The following is a 23,685-nucleotide window of genomic DNA, read 5'->3' as shown; positions in this document are numbered from 1 at the left end:
CTCTTTGTAAGACGGGGCCCAGATCGAGAGACAAGAGAGAGAGAGAGAGAGAGAGAGAGAGGGGGGGGTGGGGGAGAGATCGAGATACCAGAGAGATTAATAATGACATGTAATGCCTGAGAGAGAGAGAGAGAGAGAGAGCATTATAAATGTGCATACACTGATAAGAGTAGACTAAATTATTTGAATACCTTTTTGAATTATTATTTTCCACTAGAGCTATAGCTTTCCGTCACCTGACCAATCTCTTGTTTCCATGAATATAGTCAATAAACCTAACAATCATTATGTACATACAGGTGTATTTATCGATTATTGGAGAGTGAGAGCATTATGCTGAATGCCCCAAGGCCAGATCTTTTTGTTAATGAAACGGTTCTGGTCGTAGCTGACTGGTTCACGCACGACCTTCGCGGAAGATTACAGATCAACATTGGTGCGCGGGCGTTAGAAGCCAATTGGGTGTTGAAGTTAGAGCAAGAAGTTGACACTCATTAGAGTGCATGCAACACCAGGAAGGACATGAAACATTGTTAATCTGCCCTCTTCGGGTACTTTATCCAGCCTAACTTAATGTAGTATCGCTCGGTTAGCTGTTGTGACTTGCGGTAGATTTGTTTCATTCGCAGTCGTCTTTGGAAAGTTGGTGTTTCGGATTTTGTTGTTTGGTTCCCGCTGAGTTGAGGCAGGAGTTATCTTCTTCCATCGGGACCGCGTCGGAGAACAACCGGCAGCAGTATGGGAGGATGCATGAGCAGAGACCAGGGGATGGGGAGTAAGTATATAGCTACGATCCACAATGACATTCCTAGACGTTTACGGTAGTCTTTACTTTTTGAAAATGATTTATTTGCATACTTCCTATATGTTAAGAGTGCAATCAAATGAAATACCCCCTTGAGTCGGCCTTGAGTGTCGTATCTGGACTATGTACCATACATTATAGATTACAATATGTTTTGTGTATTTTGTATTAACCAGACGTACTACCTGAATGCACGTACGTATGTATGTCTTTATTTTATTTAAAAATTATGATACGATATGATTTACAAGAAATATTCAGAAATGTACTAATATAGCTTATCCAAACAAATTCCCTGTCCTCTCGAAAACATGAGATTAATATAGTAACTGAAGCAATTGTCCCTTTGGACCCCCACCCCGTACCCATTCACTCCTTCTCTTTCTCTCCTCCCCCTCCCTCTGTGTGTCTGTCTTCCCCCACTCTCATAGAGCTTATCCAGTCTTCACTGGCTTCACAAATAAATTCTCTCTCCTCTCAAAAATATGAGATTAATATTATAACCTAAGTTAATCGTACATTTGAACCCGTCCCCATTCCTTCCCCCTCTTTCTGCCCCTTCCCCTCCCCTCTATCTGTATTTATTTATCTCTTCCCCTTGTCTGTCTCTTACAATATAGCACTGTTCTATAGATTATACAATAAAATACAATAATTCACGGCAGAAGCGTTATATCCCTTTCTCCCACTCTCCCCCCCCCCCTCCGGACGGTCTCTCCCCTCCCTCTTCTCTCTCTATAATTCCCCCGGCCTCTCCCCCCCCCCTCTTCTCTCTCATTCCCCCTCTCTCTCTCCCCCTCTTCTCTCTCATATCCCCCCTCTCTCTCTTTCCCCCTCTTCTCTCTCATTCCCCTCTCTCTCTCTCCCCCCCCTCTTCTCTCTCATATCCCCCTCTCTCTCTCTCCCCCTCTTCTCTCTCATTCCCCCTCTCTCTCTCTCCCCCCCCCCCCTCTTCTCTCTCATTCCCCCTCTCTCTCTTTCCCCCTCTTCTCTCTCATTTCCACTCTCTCTCTATCTCCCCCATCTCTCTCTTTCTTTCCCATCTTCCAGACATCGTAGCACCTTGCCCCTATTTCTTCCTCTTGTCTACCATCTGTTCTCTTCTGGATGTAGATCTGTTCTCATGTTGACATGTCTGGAATTACTCATTCGCGAGGTATTTACGACCTGAGACCACAGTAATGTTGCCCTTTGCCCTCGGGCAACGCCGAACTTAAAGACGGGCTGACTAATTATGTTGTGTTGTTGCGCAAGAATATGATTGTCAACAGTAGAGAGGGAGGGAGGGAGGGAGATATATATATATATATATATATATATATATATATATATATATATATATAAGGGAAGGGTTGAGAGTGAGAGAAAAATGTACCGTGATGCTATTCTTTTTGAGATGGTTATCGTTTTGTTTTTTTATCAAGAAAAACGCAATTTTCTAATGAACGATTCAGGAGTTGTAACGTAATATTAATGATACTACTACTTATACTATTAGTACCACTTCTAATAAATAATGATAACAGTCATGACGAACACCCCCATTTCAAAAATCGTTTTACAGCGCCTGATATTAATTAATGTAACTACATTCATTTTTCAATTCCAAAAGTGTTGCCAAAGAAATTAATTTGTCCAGTTCTTTTGAATACGTTGCATATTGATTTCAGATCGAAAAATTTCCGCTTTTGGGTTATTTACGAGGCTCCCGATAAATCGGAAGCCAAATGGAATTCATGTTTACAATCTCCAATCACAGAAGCAATTACTGCCCCAGCCATCTAGTGATCGAGGTGATAGGCATGCATGAAGATAGGTGTGCATCATCGTCACTCGATAGGCTGACATAAACTGCTCTGCTGGTTTAATTTTTCAGTGGCATGTTCCAACGCGACAGATTTGATTCAGCGATCAGGATGTTTGTATCTTGTCTCTTGTTGTGTCTGACATGATATTTCCATTTCCTCCAAGCTATGTGGAAAACAGCTGCAATGTAGACCAAGGGTCACACTTCAAAACAGAATAATAAATAATAATAATAATGACTAGTTATAGAGCGCCATATCCATTGTGCAGAAATGCTCAAAGCGCTGGGAGGATACATGAACATTCCATGAAAATCAAGGGAAACGTATCTATAAGATCTTTGTTTCGTCATATTTATTTATTTATATATTAATGGATTATTATAACTGATTATTATTGTTATTATTTTTATTATTATTATTATCAATAATATTAATATATCTGAGTGTGGTTATTTTTGTCCATTAGGCCAAGTAAAATCGCTTCTTTGTTTCTCAACCGCATTTTACTTTTTCAAATTGAGGAGAAGCTAGTTTCATGAAATTTGATATTTTTCGCGTTCGAACAAAAAATTGCTACTGCCTACTGAGTCAATTTTAGACGCTCAAAGCAAAGTAGAAACGCATTTTATTACTGATTTTGACCACTTCATTGCATAGATGTCCTTCGATTATTATAAATGTCATATCAGAACAAAAATGATTAATAAGAAACGATTGAGACGGGTTAAAAAATTCCAGGATGTGTGGACAAGAAAGTAGGGCATGATTTTATTTGGCCTAAGTGTTCTTAGTACGGTGCATACTGTACGTACAGACAATGATTATTTATAACGACAGAGGATCATGTCGGCTGGAAGGAAGGAAGTTTTAGATGTCAAGGATCGGTTTTGTGTCCAGCAGAGAAAAGAAAATGAGAAAGAAGATTTAGAACAGCGGCGTAGCGTGGGTCCAGGCATTGGGAGGGCACCTTTTTTTTAGGGGGGGGGTGGGTGGTGGCTGTCAATTGATTGAATTCCGATTAACAATGCCAATTAGTCGGGTGTACGAGAGGGTCCTATCGTTTTCTGGTCACTGTCCTTTCCCTTCCCGTTCTTTTTCTATTTTACCGCCCTTGTCCCCTTTTTTTTTGGGGGGGGGGTGTTGGATTGGAGAGGACATTCGATTGTCACATTTTCTCAAGGGGTTGCACGCAGTGAGGGTAGGGGCATGGGCCTCCGTATCTACGACCTTTTTATTAAACAGAACTATTCATGTAATGAGACATCCAATAGAAGATCAAGTGGAAATGATACGAACTTATAGGTAAAAATGATTACAATTAAAACATTGATTATCTTCTAGCGAAGTAGAACATCTATGATATTCCGCCCCCCCCCCCCAGAAAAAAAAAATACATTTTCGGATTTCCCTTTTATTTTCATTGCTCTGTTTAATGTTCCTGCGTATATTTCAAAACAACCTTACTTCCTTGTAATTCGCAACGTTCAGTAGTACTGAAGAAGAGTTTGAGCCTTCGAGCTTGTTCCAAAATGACCATAGTAAGAGATCAGGAACTACACAGCACCTCACAGCGTTTCAGAATTAGAACCCTGCTATTCCAGCAAAGCTTCACGAGGCGACTTGGGTCATCATTGTGCCACCTCTCTCTCCCTCTCCTTCTCTTTCTCTCTCTCTCACTCGCACTGTCTCTTCTTCTTTTGTTTCGCTCTCTATATATCTTCCTCACTCTATGTTACACACACACTCTCTCATAAGGACACCCATACTCTCTCTCTTTCTCTCCCTATCTTACTCGTACACAGACAGACACCCACACCCACGCCCATCATCACCCCTCTTCTCTCTCTCTCTCTCTCTCTCTCTCTCTACGTCCGGCTCTCTCCCTCTCTCACACGCGTCTTACCATGGATAGGTTACTGTATCCAATTTTTGTTTAAATCGGAACGACCCCTCGCAAACCCAACCTCGTTCCCTCGCCTCTGCCCCCCCCCCCCCCCACTTAAGGGTGCGCATATGCGTGATCCCAGCACACACCCCCCCCCCCCCCTTTCAGCATAAGTCCGATGTGTAAAGTCAATACGGGTAGATCTTTTTCTTTTGTTATACCAGCCTTTTCAGCACCCCCCCCCCCCTTTCAGCATAAGTCCGATGTGTAAAGTCAATACGGGTAGATCTTTTTCTTTGTTACGAGCCGTAGATTTTGGGAACACGCATGCGTTCCCTCTGTTCCAGGAGAGTGTGGGGGGGGGGGCGGGGGCGCCTCTGCCATATAGAGTAAGACCAGCGCCCCAACAAACCACCCCACCCCTCGCCTGTGCTATGGCTGGTCTCACGCTATAGTACTGATCATGTGGATACAATATTTACCCAATCTTCTCTTTCTCCCCGTTCAGAAAGAAAAAAATGTATTGTTAAGGATTTACAAAATGATCTTGTGTCACTGTTGTGAATCATCCAACCCGAACATTCCGAAGTAAATAAAAGAAAATAGAGTTATATCTTGTTCTTTAACCTTTCGCATTAACCATGTTAACCCCGCACGTTCCGCTCGCACGGTAGACAACTTTCAATACGGTTTAGATGACAGCAGCTTCAGGGCAAGCATTATCATGTCTATCATTTATCCTTTGTATTTGCGATCATAAATATTTCCTCGAAATGTTATAAACGTTGTTTATAATGCCCTCCTTGATGTACAGTAGGGTTATACCGAGCACGGGTATTCACGAAAGCGGTGGCGAAGCCTCTGATATTGATAAGTCATTTAGGGGGCACCGCCGTCACTTGGGCCAGAGGGACTCACTCCTCAGTCTTTCTTACAAGAAATATGATTTATGATTTTTTTTTTTTAAAAGGGATCGTTTAACAATGTTAAATCTGAGATACACGGCCCTACGTGTCATCAGTGTCTGTGATATGGTGTAATATTGAAGCCTTAAAAAAAAATCGCGCTTCAAAATGATCAAGAAGTGCCTCAAAAAAGTAAAGATCTTTGAGTGACCGGTTTTACCATACTCGTTTTCCCCAATAGACTGTAGTGTTATGAAAACCGTCAGGCGAACGGTTTTCAAAATTTGTAATTCCAATCATAAATATCTTGATATTGATAATCAGACAGGCGATCGGCTTGTAAAAGTAATGGGGTTCCTGACTGACCTAAAGGTTTATAATTATTAGTGCATCATGAGCTAAATCCAGAATTTTGTTTTAGAATCTGAGACAAAGTTACCGGATCCCTAAGATCCGAGTGTCCCACCTCTCTCTCTCTCTTTCTTTATTTCTTTCTTTAGTTGTCTTTAATGGTGGGGTGGAGCATGTGCCCACGTGTTAAACAGTTGCTTTATGACAGCTAGCCCTTTTCCACAGGCATGCTAATGTAAATATATATGTAATGCAAAGAAAGCCCAGCTTTGCTCTTCATGAATGTACAAATCTTGTCTATTTGCAGTAGAACATCTGTGCTTAAAATCAATTAACCATGGTTTTATTTTTAATTTCAATGTCAAAGAGGCAAATATATTTTTTCATGTGCCTACCATGGCATCAGACATGTTGTTCGACATTAAAGATGACTCTCTGTTCTATTCAGTAGCGGTTTTAGAGGGTTTTTTTTGGGGGGGGGGGGGTAATTAATTAGTAGGTTCATGCTAAGAGAGTGAGAGTGCGAGAGAGAGAGAGTAAGAGTGTGAGAGAGTGAGAGAGAGAGAGAGAGAGAGAGGGAGGGAGAGAGACATATACAGACTCAGAGACAGACAGAGAAAGAGAAAGAGAGAAAGAGAGAAAGAAAGAGGGAAGGAGAGAGAGAGAAAGAGGGGAAGGATATATATATATATAGAGAGAGAGAGAGAGAGAGAGAGAGAGAGAGAGAGAGAGAGAAAGCAAGAAACCCCAGAAACTTGTGCCAATGATGACACTTCTCCAGTTGCATTCTGTATTTATGTTTCATTATCTCTTTTAGATGGTACGTCAAAGACAATGCCCGTCGCTGACTCAATCACGCGTCAATAAATGGCGCAATGTGACCAACGACCATTATAACTAGGAATATTATTATTAATTATTTTATTTAGGTTTTATTTCCACATTAACTGCATATGAAAAGAATTTACAAAGTAAGGCATATACAGGGTAACCAAACATGTACATAATATTCGATAGATACAACAGTAAAAAAAAAAAAAAGATAATAATAATAATGGCAAGTCATTAAATACAAATGATGCTAACAATAATCTTCAGTAATGAGGAGGAAACCTTGGAAGCATTTTGCTTGTAAGTAAGGTTCCCTTTACATAATACGTTTGTTACATAATATATAAAACAAAAAACAAAACTAGGAATGAATGATCTACAATCGGGCATATTTTATAACTCATATTCTGAATGTGTTATCATTGATTGATATGTGTCTTTAAGTCTGGTGGGATATGTCGAGGTATCTGTGGTATTTAGCTGGGCTCATTCGCTTTCAATGCATACCACACTGATCCTATGTCGTAATGAGATACCGCCCCTTGTGGAGCCGGGGTCAGCGAACATTTTGCTGTCTAGTCTTCTCTTATACTTGGTCTTTTTTTAATTGAAAATACTCCCCCTTAATATTTAGGAAATCAATATAATACTGTGCACAAGAGCTGTGTGTTAAATAGAGAATACGCAAACATATTTTCATGTATAAAAGAGATGATTCCATATAGTCTTCTGATCCAGGCTTTTCACTGTCAAGATATCTGACGTGTAACAATACAAAGCGGATGAAAATGTTTAACTCGGTTAAACGCACATGAAATGCTTGGCTAAAGACTAAAATGTTATTTCTGACAACATGATAACATTGGATGATAAACAATAGAGCACATGATTGACAGGAAATTGGTTTCACTTCTGGTATGAAGACTCAGTCAACATGAATATGTGTTAGGCCATATCAAATTTCAACACGAATTTTCATTCCAGTTTCATTGGTAGCTGCATACTCAAAATACACAGAGGCTGAAAACATAGTGAAGTTGCATATTAATGACTTCTGTAAACCTCTTTGAAAGAGCGCTATAGAAATAACTTTATTGTATTGTATTGTCTAGATATCGTCAAATCTAAATTTAAATGTTGATTGAGTTCAGAACGAAGGATATCAATCATAATTATGACAATATAGATTGGTTGGAAGCATGGGCGTCAATCCTTACGTAATATCTTCAGGAGGGATGAATGAATAGATCACCCCCCCCCGAATAATAGGTATCAATTACAGATCTACGCCCATGGTTGGAAGAAAAGGAAGGAGGATATACGATCTTAAAGATAAACTTTAGTACTGGTAATGCGATTGCATTGTGAAAGAAAAGGTGTGGAAAGGATCAGAAACAGTTGATCATGTAGCATGTAAGTATTGGTGTGCACTGCAAGGTTCTGGAGTCATCAAAATCATAATAAATTTGACCGAGTCTTGGTAAAGTAACAAGCACTCACATAGAAAGCTATATATGGGACAACACACATGGTGTCGGGGCTAGTACTACCTTGATTTCCTTGTCTTTCTATGCTCATTACTCAGCCAGTATACATTTTCTTCCAAAATTGTTTGGCACATGTCATTTATTTGTAATCTTGAACATTCAGTGTAAGTTTCGTTTGATTCTGTGAGAATTTTTTTTTTTTTTTTTACCAGTACTGGAGTTTATCTTTAATTTTTTCTGTAGAACTATTCGGTCGGATCTAATATGACAAGCTCGACCTCTGTCTGTCCATGGACCCTACTGTCAATTATATGTGTACAGGCAACTGGTTTGAGTATAGGCCAACAATGAACTGATTTTCTTTCATTAGATCTTTGAATCCGTGAATGTTTTTTTTTTCGTCCTTCTCTCGTTATGTCATAATCCACCTACTTGAACCTAGGTGATATCACGCTCTCATGCTACAATGAATCACGTCAATTTCCCTGCTGTTAGCGCATAATACACCCCCCCCCCCTCTCTCTCTCTCTCTCTTTTTCTTTCTTCCTCTCTCTCTTCCTCTCTCTTCATATTTCTTTCTTTCCCTTTCTTCCTCGCTCTACCTATTTCTTTACCTCTCTCTCTTTCTATCTTTATCTCTCTCAGTCTTTATCTCTCTCTCTCTCCCTCTCTCTCCCTCTCTCTCGCTCTTTTTCTGTCTCTATTTCTGTCTCTCCCTCTCTCCCCCTCTCTCCCCTCTCTCCCCCTCTCTCTCTCCCTCTCTCTCTCTCGCTCTCTTTCTTTCTGTCTGTCTGTTTGTCTCTCTTTCTTCCTCTCTCGTGCTTCCTCTCTCTCTTCCCCTTTCTCTCTCTTTCTGTCTCTCTGTCTCTCTCTTACTCGAAACTTTCCCATCGAAAGGATTATATCCTTCGTTCGATTTCATAAGCTCGACCAGCAAGGTTCTCCATCCAATTAATATAACAATCATAATATGAATTAAGAACCCGATATTAAGAGGTTTACTTTACCAAGGTGACCAATATTTTTCCCAAGAAAAGGGCTCCTCACAACGTACAACCTTCAATGTGGTTCCTTGTAAAAAGGCGAAGTTGTTTGCGTTTCTGTAAACTCTTTAGCTATTTTGATTTCTTTTCTTATTTTCCTGCAGTGGGGAAAAATTGTTTTTTGTCGACCTTTACTCCGTGATTTTAGTCTTTGTTATTGTCTGCGTCATCTGACCTGTTAAAGGGGAAGTCCACCCTGATATAAATTTGGTTTTAATAGAGGCAGAAAAAAGTGAGAAGGAGTTGCGATCAATAAAACACACTGTTAAGTATTTCGGAGCTCCTCTCCAATTGCTCTGTACATAAAGTTTTCTAAACTTTTATTTCTTCGTTACTGATGGTAAAAAAGATATTTTTCCATACAGGTGATGTATACATGTATACAGATATTTGCAATAAATATATTTAGGGTGCATGTATGATTGACAATGTTCTTGAGGGAAAATCAAATTTCTGACTTTGACTTATTTGTTAGTACAGAGCAAATGGGAAGGGAGCTCGCAGGATACGTCACAGAGTTGCCAATTTATGTTTGATTGGTCACATCTTCAAGGATTTATAACTTTTTTTTTATTTTTGATCGAAATGTACTCGATCTTTCACAGACCAGTCCTGTTCTTCTCATTTTCTTTTTTTTGCATTTATTAAAACCAACTTAATGTCAGGATGGACTTCCACTCTAAAACCAACTATTTCCGGTCAGTGACATGCTAGTTTCGAGCTTTGATTGAGAAGTATTAAAGGTACTATGTCCCATTTGCAGGCCCCAAAAATGAAAAAGTTAAATTCCAACTGCATTTGAAAGATAATACTAATTTAGAACTTCCCTAAAAAAGGTGGGGCTTGAAAATGTCTTCAAGTGGGAAAATAACGACTAGTAGTTGTCAAATCGACTTTAGGGCTATAGAGCCCAAAACTAATAGTCTTGATTTTCAGACAATTGTACCGAATGGTCATACGTTTTATGCTGCGCAAAGATTCAATCAGTTTAATCTTGGCCATCACAAGAAGTGTGTTATGTAGACAAATGCTCATGTACCCTTTACAACTCTTTTCATGTATGTTATTACCAAAGAAGAAAAAAGCCAGTCAGTCACTCAATAGTGTCTGACAGTGAATTCTAGCAAGTAAACAGGTGACAGTGAATTCTAGCAAGTAAACGGGTGACAGTGAATTCTAGCAAGTAAACGGGTTTCCTTGCATAATTTGAATATGAGGACACTACTAACGTTTAAATTTCACAGATAGGACATACATGACATATTCATAATTCCTGCAAAGTTCTACAGAATTTGAGGTTGGCTGCAAAAGGGACATAGTACCTTTAACAAAGATCGCAACTACTTTCGAAAAGTCAACTCAGGGACAATTTCAATACAATTTCGTGATTAATAAGACATTTTTTATGTTGTTTATTACTGGTCTCTGTTTATCATGATGACCCAATTTGTGCCATAGTCCGGCTCGGAATGCTCAGCCCGACAGTCTGAAGACCATCAGGCGTTCCGAGCTACATTGCTATTACAAATACTGTATTTTCACTTTTTCAGATTATTATTAAACGGTTAAACGAAACCGCCCGTATACTTTTAACGGTTAACCGTTTAGGGCAAAAACCGTAATGACTCAGGCTTACTTTCGTCTCCTGTTCGGATTATGTAACACGTCACGTTTCGAAATGTGTGAACATTACAGAGTCTCTGTAATGTTCACACATTTCAAAACGTGTCGTGCTGATCTTGACATAGGTTGAATTTTCGAATATAGCTGCGATTGGGCTGGTATTACTGCTGGGGAAACCAGAATTTAGCACTTTCTTTTATCCAACTTGAAATAATAATCATTGTGATGATAATAATGAAGATTAATAATGACGAGCTCACATACTTTTCTCGTTGGTTCATGCAACAAAATGGCAACAGTGGCTGTGTATTTTTATCGGGGGGGGGGGGGGGATTTGTGTGTGTGTTATTGTTGATTTGGAGTCTTTTTGGACAAAGGTGCATAGAATTGATACTTGATTTCTGATGTATTTCTCTATAGTATATTTTAGCTATTCATTTCTTGATGAAGAATATACATCAAATGTAGGCCTACCATGCACTTTTGTCGAAGCGCCTGTAAAATTATGGATCTTCGGTAACTGGTCCCTCAGGAACTAGTGCTAAGCCAGACACATAGAATTTATACCCAGTAATTTCAAATCAAGCACCTTAGTGCAACTATTATGTGATTTTTTTTCATTCAAATTTCATTTGGAAACTTTCTATATTTGATCAATATGGTGTTTGGGCATATAGACTATGGTTGGAAGGATGGATGCGGTTAACAGCGTTTTTGTATTAAGTGGATTTACCATATTCAGATTCCTAGTATTGGCAGCGAATTGAACCATAATAAAAATGTAATATTTTCAGCACGTGATTCAATAAGGCATTATCTTGCCAACGACAGGTAGGGTAATATTGGTGCATAATTTGTTTCATGTTAGGTACGTTTGTTACCATTTATTGACCTCCCTTTCCTCTCAAAGTCCCTTACTGCCTTTCTCCTAACCCTACCCTAGCCCTATTCCCTCCCCTTACCCTACCCCATATCCCCTCCCCTCCCCTCAACCCCCTTCCCCTTCCCCTCCCCTCAACCCCCTTCCCCTACCCAATATCCCCTCTCAACCCCCTACCTCATACCCTTCCCTCAACCCTACCACTGCTCCCCTCTCCCCTCACCCCTCACCCCTACCCCTCCCTCCTTTCCTCAACCCCCTACCCCTCAACCCCCTCCCTCTACTTCATACCCCTCCCCTGAACCCCTATTCCTACCCCATCCCCTCAACCTACAATAGCCCCTATGTCACGAGTAACTTGATTTAACTAGGCGACATTTCTTATAAGCTCAATTCATCTTCATCAATCAATCAATCAGTCTTCATACCTCAACATTAGATCTAACATTATCATCCATATGCGAAGGATTCTTTTTTTTGTATACGTTTTTTTAGTTTTGTTGTTGTTGTTGTTTTTATGGGAAACATTGGAGGTTTTTCTTTAAATTCAAAAATCTGTTTTGAACGAACTCATCAAGATTTTTTTTTTCATCCTGTAGAGGTTGATCTAGGAATGAAATTATAATCGTTTAAAAAATATTTTGCTAATAATTCATTTCCTGACTGACATGACTAAGAATCAAATCACGAGGAAAATGTAACGAAAATGAAGGCAAGTACTGAGCCCCTGAAACCAAATCTCATTATAATACTGTTGCTATAATTCATGTCCCATTAGGAATGACTGAATTGCTAGGAGGAAAAAATAACAGCCTTTTGGAAACGAAACTTAGTCCGTTTTGATTCAGGTGTGCAGATTTTCCATCTTAAAGATAAACTTGAGTTCCGGTAAAAAAAAAAAAATTCTCTCAGAATCAAACGAAACTTACACTGAATGCTCAAAATTACAAATAAATGACATGTACCTAACAATTTTGGAAGAAAATGTATACTGGCTGAGTAATGAGCATAGAAAGATAGGAAATCAAGGTAGTACTAGCCCCGACACCATTTGTGTAGTCCCATATACATCTTTCTGTGTATAGTGCTTGTTACTTTACCAAGACTGGGCCAAATTTATTATGATTTTTGATGACTCCAGAACCTTGCAGTGCACACCAATACTTACATGCTACATGATCAACTGTTTTTGATCCATTCCACACCATTTCTTTTACAATGCAATCGCATTACCAGAACTCACTTTTATATTTAATCAGGAATACGATTAGTATGAACGCGCTCCCAGAGTGATGACATGTATCCATTCATCCGCTGGAATCCGAGAGCAATTTATTTTTCAGCCTAACATCTGTGTACTAAGGTCACGGGTATTTATTTAACTAATATTGCGGTCACCTTAATTTGTGAACTGTTACAGTGATGTATCTAACATAGGTATGACTTGGATGTACCATGGAGATATATCTCCATGGATGTACTATAGGCCTAATTTAATTTCGGGGCAAATAGTAGTAAAATTTTAGAATAGCTTCCGGTATAACCCAGGATTGATAAAGCTTTGCCTACAACTCCTTGTCACTCAGCTCACAGCAGTGAGGGCATTGGTAATTAAACTATAATGCCCGAACAAAATTATGTGTATTATTTGTTTCAAAAGATTATGTTTTATTTTTTTTATGATTTTGATAATGGCCGATCATAACCATTGGATAATGACCGGTCATTATCCAAATTACGCGTTAGGCAAAATAAATGCCTGGTCACGTGTACGCTTTCAACCAATCATTTCATTAGGATTCACGTCATCACCTCATAAAAAAGTATACCGGATGTATATCTATCACTATCTTTCACTATGCCCCTCGACTGTACGTGCCTCTCAAAGCAGTCAATATATTTATGATATATATAATATATTTCTATGTACTACATTATATACTTATCAGATCTATCGGAAAGTCAGGAGCACTACGGGAGCACTAGCTCAAAAAGATAATATTCTTTCGAAAAAGAAAAAACAAAGAATTCAGACGATACTGAGAACCTTAAGAATGCACATTATTAAGCCACTGGTTGTACATTAATCCTTTACAGTTAACCTGACACGTATACGTAAATTAGGGCTCTCCACATGTTATGGTGTGAATAAAAAGAAAGCATTGATTGACATGACACGTGATATCATGTCGTAATGATGTCAATCTCGTCGCAGTGCTTGGTGGTTTCGTATTGGATCCTATGTTGGAGGTTACATTACACGATATCACATTCAGACAACCTCAGACCAAAGAGATACCAGCACGAGTAGGAGGACCTTGCTCAGACATGTCTACAACTTAAAGGGATCCGGTAACTTTGTCTCAGATTCAGAAACAAAATTCTGGATTTCGTTCATGCTGCAGTGATAATTATAAACCTTTAGGTCAGTCAGGGATACCATGGCTTTTACAAGCTGATCGCCTGTCTGATTATCAATATATCTATGATTGGAAATCGAAACCAAAGTTTGCGTTTGCCTAACGGTTTTCATAAAACTATTGGGGAAAACGAGTATGGTAAAACGGGTCACTTAAAGATATTTACTTTTTTGAGGCACTTCTTGATCATTTTAAAGCGCGATTGTGTAGGGCTTCAATATTACACCATATCACAGACACTGGTAACACGTAGGGCCGTGTATCTCAGATTTAGCATTGTTAAACGATCCCTTTAAAGGGGAAGTCCATTCTGATATTAATTTGGAGAAGCGGATTAGTGAAGGTTAGTGCAATGTCCGATTAAACATATGAAAGTTTATAAACAGACAAATGAGAGAGGCAAATCAGTGAAAGTTAGATCAAAATCGGATTAGAAATAGGGTACAACGTTATGAATTTTTGAAGTAGTCAATAGTGAAGCACAAATTGGCAACATTGTGACGTATCTTGTGAGCTTCTCTTCAATTTGCTCTGTACAGAAAATTTCATAAACATTTGTTTAGTTTTTGATAACGGGATAGATTTGTTTCATGTAAAGGAGTTATATAAAAAAACATATTTAAATTTATTATATTAAGAGTGAATGTATGATTGAAAGGTTTCTTAAGTGAAAATATAGATTTTTGAAGTTTCTTTTTGTAGTACATGGCAAATGGGTGGGGACCATTTCAAGATTTGTCACTGAGTTGCCAATTTGTGTTTGATTGATTGGACCTTCAATACTTAATAACTTTCCTTCAATTTATTTATTGTGCGTCAGTTTGAAAGAATGCTCTCTCAAAATGATTGCATTTAAAATGCCCTCTTATTCGAAATAGGCTTATACATAATGAACGTCATTATGTTTAAAATTGAGGCGTAAATAACACATTCTTGGCCCTTACATCCAATTTGTTAGGGAAATTGCCCTAGTGCCCCCTCCCTCTCTGTCTCCCCCTCTCTTTTCTCTCTCTCTCTCTCTCTCTCTCTCTCTCTCTCTCTCCCCTCCCCTCTCTCTCTTTCCCCTCCCTCTCGCTCTCTCTCTTCTTCTTTCTCTTCAAGCACCATCACATTCTTGTATCCTCATTACGTTTCGTTTTAATGAGGCATATGATCACTTGAAGTAGTCTGATCGTGACAACGCAAACACCACTTTAATCACAACATGCAGATCCGTTTTGATAATCACCACATAACCAGACGTCCTGTTATCTTATAATTTGGTACAGCGGCGGAACTACGGGCCCGGGGTCACCCCCCCCCCCCCATTGGAAATGTATGAAGTAAACAATGTATCGTCCGATTTTCTATTTTTCACACTGAGGAGGGGGGTTCCTTGTTATTTTACATACATGTACCTTTTATATTTAATATATTTTCCTATACGTACACAAATAAAAAATAAAAAATCAAAGTTCAAACTTTATCGCTTTCAATCCAAACAGATAGGATCATTCTCAATTTGTGTACATTGGATAACAAATTTCAAGGTTAAAATGCAACAAAGATAATTGAGTGTAAGAGTAAAGATAACAATAACCAAAAGTGACACAAATTAACATACTACAGCATGTCTCACCTGAAATATTATACAGGAATGATAATAAATTATATTACTCGGATTACTTTATACAATTTTCCCCTTAACATGACTATTCCTATTCAAATACTGCAGGAAATTAATGATTCTTCCTACCCCATTGTCTACACCGTGCTCAGATTATTTTTCATTTCTGTTTTGACCAAACATTACCATGGTGACAAATAACGAACAAAAAGGCGGGCCGACGAAGAGGAAGGAGGAATAGACGAGAAAATCGGGATAACATTATTTTGTGTGGGCTACACGGCAAGAGGGTGGGATGGAAACAAAGATTGGGCCAGGCATAGAAAGGGAAAGGGGGAAGAGAACATTTACACAAGATGATAACACCCCCTTCTACCCTCCCACCCTTATCTGCGATCATTGTTACGGCGTTTTCCCCGATAATAAGAGCTGTGTCCCTCCCTCCGCGCCCATGTTTTCAGTGAGTCCCCCCCCCCCCCCGATATCCTTAATGGCTTGGCCCATGCTATGCCACTGGTTTGATGTACTATATATCGTGACATGCTGTATTGTTGTTTCTAAAGCTTTACAGACAGACACAAATGTCTCATTAATTTTACCACAAAATAGCAAACAAGAATACACGCACGATTAACCGTTTAACAATGGGTAATTTGACATGGGCAGTAACTGAGATACATTCATTCGAGATGGCGTGGGTGGGGGTGGGGTGTACTTTTACACGAAGTTCACATTGATCATTTTGCTTTTGATATAGGCATAACCATTGTGACATCACGGTTACACTTGCACCCATACAATTTCAATGATAACTATACAATTTCTTGCTCATGAAGGGTGGGAATATATAAGGAGGAGTTTCGTTACATTCGAAGAAGACCAATACATACATTTAGGCATACCCCTCTCCCCTCCCCTCCTCTACCCCTTGTCTCTCAAAGAAAAACATTTAGGCATACCCCTTTCCCTTCCCCATACTCTCTCCCTCTCTCTCTCTCTCACCCCCCCCCTCTCTCTCTCTCTCCTTCTCCTCTCTCTCTCTTTCTCTCTCTCTCTCTCTCTCTCTTTACCGATTCCCTACAAATTACAAAATTTGATTTAACGAGGTCTCGGCGTAGAGATCATTTTTACAAAATACATCACTATTATCTGTCAACAGTTTGCAATTGAAAACAAAATATATTATCGTCATAGTAGCTTCTGGGAAAACTCGATCAATAGGCTAGCTAGCTCTCCAATGTTTGCTTATTCGCACGCACATTGGTCATTGCCCGTTACGGTCGTCGACTTGCTCGTTACCGAATTTTCGATTCATATTCTCTTATGTACTTTTAATATAGTCACTACCTGAAGAAAACCTTGGTATCATTTACCTAGGGTAGCCAGTAGCTAGTTTTCGCACGGCGACGCGAGTGCTGACTACGGGGTATTTAAATGAGCTCGCCATCCCGTACTAGCTCGACTCCCGACGTTCAAACAGCTGAATACCGTCGTAGGTTTGGACGCTACGCGGAGATTTTCGCTCTGAGTGCGACCCCCCCCCCGCAAAGATTAGCGTTGTAGAAGGCTCCGTCGCCGGTTGCGAAAGCTGCCTAATACTGCTCTTCATACGGGCCCTGCAATGGGTCATCCATGCATATGCCTTTGTGAAGCGTCCCGATACGAATTGTTTCATTCACCTGTTACGAATAAATGTATCACAAAAGTTATAGTTCAAATTGAGTACATTATTTGTTGCCAGGTACATGGCTTGCCTTACCTAACAAAACTTTAAATATATGCAATTTGCATTCTAACTTTTGTGACACGTCTATTCGTAACAGGTGAATGAAATAATTCGTATCGAGGCAATTGGTTATATTACGAATGATGGCCTATTATCCTTGATTCCCTCTTGCGATGTGTAAATTTACACGATGTAAACACAAACGGACAGCTGTGTGCGTACAGAATAAATAACGAACTTCGTTATTATGTTCATCACATTACATTGGAATCAAGGAAGAAACATTAACAAAGAAATGACACATGCATTTCTTGGTATAAGTAAAACAACATGCTATGGTATCTAATGAATTAGGCATTTAGTGTTTAAAGCAAATCCATTAGTTTTTGCATTTGATGAGTCCTGAACAACAACAAAATAGCAATTTTAGAATAGGCCTACATCTAATTCATTTTACATATCTAAAATATTTTTTTAATTCGTTTGATTTATTCATTATTGTTATCTTCTCTTTGTGTGACAGGTTACAGGTCAAAGTTCAAGAGAGATGCGCTAAAGGCCCATAATAAGTATCGTGCGCAGCACGGTGCTCCTGCACTGAAGCTAGACAACAAAATTAACAAGTATGCGCAGGACTGGGCGAATAAATGCGCAAAGAAGGCACAACTAGCACACAGGACTGAACACAAGTATGGCGAGAATATCCACTATGCTTACGATTCAACCGGCATTGAAAGCATCACAGGTAGGTAACAATGAGGGCATGTTTAGCCTACCAAAATCACTTTAGCCTTGCCCTAGACTGGGGGGGGGGGACGCCATTCTAGCTCTTAGCATGTACCTGTTAAGAGTGATGTAAATGGCATATGAGTATATGACGATTAATAAAACAGTTGTAAACAAAACAAAAAAAAGGGGGGGGGGTTGATAGGAGAAGTGAGTATATAAAGCCATTACAACATTCGTATCACTAGTTGTGGGGTAATCGTTCGGAAATTATAGTCGAGTTTGCAGATATTTCAAGAAAACGAAAGATATGATATTATGGGGAAAGGGCGCCACCATTGTCGTTGAACAAAACAAGGTTTTCTTTAGGTTAGCATTGCATGATGTAACAGAGTGCTGTCAGTGTTAACACACCTTCTTCCAAGAAACATGGAAACCAATGGTACTCTCAAAAGATTAATCACATAGTTCGACTACTTAATTTGTTGGTAATGCCCTACTATAAATGTAAAAAATGATACACAATTTGGTGAAAAATTAAGATTTCGTCCAACAATGAAAGAAAAGAACTTGACGTAGTCGGCAGGGTTCGAACCTGCGCGGGGAGACCCCAACAGATTTCTAGTCTGTCGCCTTAACCACTCGGCCACGACTACTTGATTTGTTGGTAGTTCCCTCTGATAAATGTAGAAAATGTTATACAATTTGGTGAAAAATTAAGATTTCCTCCTACAATGAAAGAAAATAATTTAACGTAGTCGGCAGGGTTCGAACCTGCGCGGGGAGACCCCAACAGATTTCTAGTCTGTCGCCTTAACCACTCGGCCACGACTACTTGATTTGTTGGTAGTTCCCTCTGATAAATGTAGAAAATGTTATAAAATTTGGTGAAAAATTAAGATTTCCTCCTACAATGAAAGAAAATAATTTAACGTAGTCGGCAGGGTTCGAACCTGCGCGGGGAGACCCCAACAGATTTCTAGTCTGTCGCCTTAACCACTCGGCCACGACTACTTGATTTGTTGGTAGTTCCCTCTGATAAATGTAGAAAATGTTATAAAATTTGGTGAAAAATTAAGATTTCCTCCTACAATGAAAGAAAATAATTTAACGTAGTCGGCAGGGTTCGAACCTGCGCGGGGAGACCCCAACAGATTTCTAGTCTGTCGCCTTAACCACTCGGCCACGACTACTTGATTTGGTGTTAATGCTCTGTGATAAATATAGAAAATGTTATACAATTTGGTGAAAACTTAAGATTTCGTCCTACAATGAAAGAATAGAACTTGACGTAGTCGGCAGGGTTCGAACCTGCGCGGGGAGACCCCATTTTAATGATAATTAAAGAAATGTAACGATGAAGAGAAAAGATCGGTGCAAAACTTTTAAACAGGGTATATACTGAGTCATTCTACTAATATGATGACTATGGCAAGAATCTTATGTCAAGTCTGAATTTCCGTGTTTGTATTTGTTTATTTCATCCTTAATTCTCTTCTTCTTTTTCTTCCTTTTCCTCTTCTTTTTTTGTTTTACTTCTTCTACTTCCTCTTCTTCATCTTCTCATCTTATCATTATTATCAATGTAAAAGATTACCTTCATTATAATAATTAATGTCATTTGTATTGTTATTAGAAGTATTTATTATTTTTATTATTATCATTATTTTGATCTTCAACAAATTTTCGCAAAACTGTGCCCCCTCTTTTAGAAAACCCCGGGTGCGCCCTTGTCTGTAGCCGCCCTAACCCATTGATAGTCGATGCTATTACATCGACAGCTGTTAACTTCCCATATGATAGCCCAAGTCGAGGGTATGATAACAGTCGTCATGATAGCTAAACCATGTAGACTTGATAATCTAATTATGACTTGATCAAGAGTGTTAGTAGAGTATATTCCTTGTGATATATCATTATAATCATGATAAGCTGTGGATATGTTTTATCATAGCGTTGGCCTTTACCCTTCTCCGCACTACTTGGTATAGGCCTCTACAAACGTCAAACGGTATTCGTATCAAAGTCAAAAGTTGCGAGATTAGTAGGGGCGGATCCGGGGTTCTGTAAAGTGGTAGGGGGGGGGGCGTAGGCGTGGGCGGTACCGGGAAAATATCTGGCAAGCCAAATAAAGAGAAGAAAGAGAAGGTTTCACATTTCTCAGATGCCTTAGTTTTGGGTGTATTTTGTATCACTTGAAAGGAGCATCTTTTTTCTTCTTCGTGTACTCATAGAAAATCGCATTAGGTTTTCAATGGGCATTTGTGCCGGTTGTGCAATCCCCGTACTTTTCTGTCATGTATTAGTATGTATAAACTTCCGTATAGAGTATCTAAGTTTGACGTCATACTGGCCAAGTTGTCAAGGTTGCTGGTTCCAAACAATTTTGTGTGAAACAACGGCGTGGCGATCACACTCCCGCCAAACACGGAATCTGCCCTGCTCTAGACCAGCCCGTTGCTTGAATGGTTTCGTGGTTACCCTCATGCGCAGGCTATGTTATTTGGAAACAGTTACCTGGGCGACGATCGAAACTCTACCACGCCCAGTTGACAACTAAATTATCATACCCATTGTAAATTTCCTCTTTTTGTGTATTTTTCGTAACCCAAGAATGAAAGGTGGAATGGTTGAATTAGAGCTTTTGTGAGATAATTTCAGAATAGGAGTAAATCTATTTTTTCTCATAATTGAACAAAATTACAAAACTTGGTAAGGGTATGAATAATTTAGTTGTTTATATATAATTAAATTGACGACGATATAAAAACCAAACATTCAAATAAAATAAACAAGGCTTAGAGAAACTTCTTCCAAACTCCTGCTGGAAATAATTTTCATTCTGTTTTGCTATATACACTGCTTTATAAGTTGATTTATATAATATATATTTTTACAAACAGAAAATTGATTTGTTACATTACATTGTAAATTGATTTATATGATATATTGGTTTCCAAACAGAATATTGATTTATTACATCGCATTGTAAACTGATCCATATGTTTATAAACAGAATATTGATGTACACCAATGAAGTTTAATAAATACAATACATGTTAGTATTGATTTGAGTAGGAGTTTGGTGGGGAGGGGAAAAACAGGGGGAACTGAATGAGGAGTCCAGAAATTCAGTTAATCTTTACAAGGAAGAAGAAATGAAAAGATGGTAAAGCTGCATATTAGGCTAATAATTGGATAATTTATACGACTTAATTAAAACTCTAAGGCACAATACCATCATCCTTTTCATAATTTCATGGCAATAATATAGCCGCATTGCAGAGGAATACAGAACAAAAAAAAAGAAGGATGAAATGAATCATGCTGAAGCGAAGTTGTCGTGGCCGAGTGGTTAAGGCGATAGCCTAGAAAGCTATTGGGGTCTCCCCGCGCAGGTTCGAACCCTGCCGACAACGTCATATATTTTAAACATTATTCTTTGATTTGTTTGTTTTGTTTCTTTCTGTTGATGAAATTCAGTGGGGCTTCTGTCATTCTTTTTTTGCTTCGCTAGATTATTTTTGTTTTTTGTTCGTAAACATAATGTGTCAAATCAAATTCACGTCTGTTCGGCTTTATTTTCATTTGCAAAACAGTCAAGAGGAAATTCACTACCCCTTTTACACATTATGAAAGCGCACCTTTACATTATATCAGTTAACAAATAGTACCAAAAATCTCTCACTCGGGCACATACCAAAAAGAACAAATATCTCCTTTTCTATTATTATGCACAAGTGATTTTGAGCAAAGCGGGTCAGCATGATGAAACATGTTATATATTTTTCTATTCTTTGAATTGTTTAACAGGTGAGAAGGCAAGCAAGGCATTCTATGATGAGATTCAACGTTATAACTTTGGCAATGCTGGTTTCTCATCTGGAACAGGTAATGTATAGCATTCTCTATCTCTCTCTCCCTCTCTGACTTACACTCCCTCCCTGTCTCTGTCTATGTCTCTATCTATCTATCTTACTCCTTCTCTCGCTCTCTCTATCTATCTTACCCTCCCCCTTTCTGTCTTTCTCTCTTTCTCTCTCTGACTTTGTCATCCCTATCTGTCTGTCTCTCTCTCTCTCTTAGACTTTAAACTCTCTCTCTCTCTCTCTCCCCCTCTCTCTCTCCCTCTCTCTCTATATCTATTTCTATCTTTATATCTACCCCTTTCTCTCTCTCTTTCTTTCTCTCTCTAAGTTTACACACACTCTCTCTCTCTCTCTCTGTGTATATTCCGCCTCTGACACTTGAAAACAAGCACTAATCAGTAACAAATAGTTGACTCGGGTAATCTATATATATGAATGCAATAGTAAATGAATAATATTAAATCAAATTAAAGTCATTCCTCTTCTCGGCGTGAATTGACAAACATATTCATAAAGGAGACTATGACATCATCACTTAGTCTGCAAGCACAGGAGCGGCTAAATACAGAGCATATTGTATTCTCACAGTACAGACACTATTACGTGCAACGACGGACAAGGTTTTGTGCCCGAAAATATAATCATTAAACATGACTGTTCATCACTTTTTCCTTAACGTTAAAGTTCACTAATTTTCTTGCTAAATTTGTATTTCCATCCCAGGTCATTTCACGCAACTTGTTTGGAAGAAAAGTCGACGTCTTGGTATCGGAGTCGCTGTCAACCCTAAGAATAAGAATCAAGTTTTCTCTGTGTTCAACTACGATCCACCGGGCAATGTGCAAGGGGATTATCAAGATAACGTGCTGCAAAAGAAACGATAGAGGGCAGCAAACTCATTTTAATTTTTGTTTTGATAGAAACTACTGTGAACATGGGATAACTTTCAACTTCCCTAATCCCTGTTTTCTTTGTTAGATTTGTAGATATATAGAATATAAGGGACAGATTTCATCCATCTTTTATACTCTGTTATCTTTAATTATTATAATCCGGTTACCTGATTTTTGTAAATTGATCAAAAATATTTGTGATACTTTCACTTACCAGTGCTTCATGATTTGTAAAGAGATTTGGGACAATCTTAATGCCTGAATATGTTTACAAGTAAAATAATGCAGGAATGATGATTGCATATTCTTTATATTCTTGTTGAGTTTACCACTCATATATAATTATGTACGAAATGACAATCAAACAATGTGAAGGAAATGTGTGTAATTTTGTTAAGTACTAGAAGCAAAACAAAAAATGATGAAAGAGAGGTTTGTAGTCGAGTGATTTGAACATTGAACTAGAGATGTGAATGGCGATTGATTAAGTCTCAGGGCGGCACTAACTAAACTTCATGGACAAAGCATTAAACAATATTATCATATGATGACGTGGATCCTAATCTAATGATTGGTTAAAAGCGTACACGTGACCAGGGATTTATTTTGCCTAACGCATAAGTTTGGATAATGACCGGTCATTATGCAACTCTAATGACCGGTCATTAGTAAAATCATGTTATTAAACATAATTTTATAAAACAAATAAAGCATAATCTTATAACACAAATGATACACATTATTTTGTTCTGTTCGGGCATTAGTAAAATTACCCACACTCGGTACCTTCAAAACAGTCCAAACACCCTCGGCTATCGCCCTCGGCT

At 38.7% G+C, this 23,685-nt stretch overlaps 1 protein-coding gene and 5 non-coding genes across 6 annotated transcripts; 2 read left to right on the top strand and 4 right to left on the bottom strand.

The window, feature by feature from the left end:
- Window positions 1–435: 435 nt before the first annotated feature.
- LOC582195 (Golgi-associated plant pathogenesis-related protein 1) lies at window positions 436–23,483 on the top strand. Its single transcript, XM_030977496.1, has 4 exons — window positions 436–775; window positions 17,894–18,115; window positions 21,910–21,987; window positions 22,689–23,483. Exons 1-4 carry the CDS (start codon window positions 739–741, stop codon window positions 22,847–22,849), a joined length of 498 nt encoding a protein of 165 aa, XP_030833356.1. The 5' UTR covers window positions 436–738; the 3' UTR covers window positions 22,850–23,483.
- TRNAS-AGA lies at window positions 18,671–18,752 on the bottom strand. Its single transcript has one exon. It is a non-coding gene; the product is annotated as a tRNA-Ser (tRNA).
- TRNAS-AGA lies at window positions 18,850–18,931 on the bottom strand. The gene has a single exon. It is a non-coding gene; the product is annotated as a tRNA-Ser (tRNA).
- Window positions 19,029–19,110, bottom strand: TRNAS-AGA. Its single transcript has one exon. It is a non-coding gene; the product is annotated as a tRNA-Ser (tRNA).
- On the bottom strand, window positions 19,208–19,289 carry TRNAS-AGA. Its single transcript has one exon. It is a non-coding gene; the product is annotated as a tRNA-Ser (tRNA).
- TRNAS-AGA lies at window positions 21,434–21,515 on the top strand. Its single transcript has one exon. It is a non-coding gene; the product is annotated as a tRNA-Ser (tRNA).
- Window positions 23,484–23,685: the final 202 nt, after the last annotated feature.

Source organism: Strongylocentrotus purpuratus, unplaced genomic scaffold (genome assembly GCF_000002235.5).
Source record: "Strongylocentrotus purpuratus isolate Spur 01 unplaced genomic scaffold, Spur_5.0 spur5_scaffold_1, whole genome shotgun sequence".
NCBI classification, from domain to species: domain Eukaryota; kingdom Metazoa; phylum Echinodermata; class Echinoidea; order Camarodonta; family Strongylocentrotidae; genus Strongylocentrotus; species Strongylocentrotus purpuratus.
The sequence above is the reverse complement of the archived record's forward strand: the minus strand, read 5'-3'. Positions and strand labels throughout refer to the sequence as shown.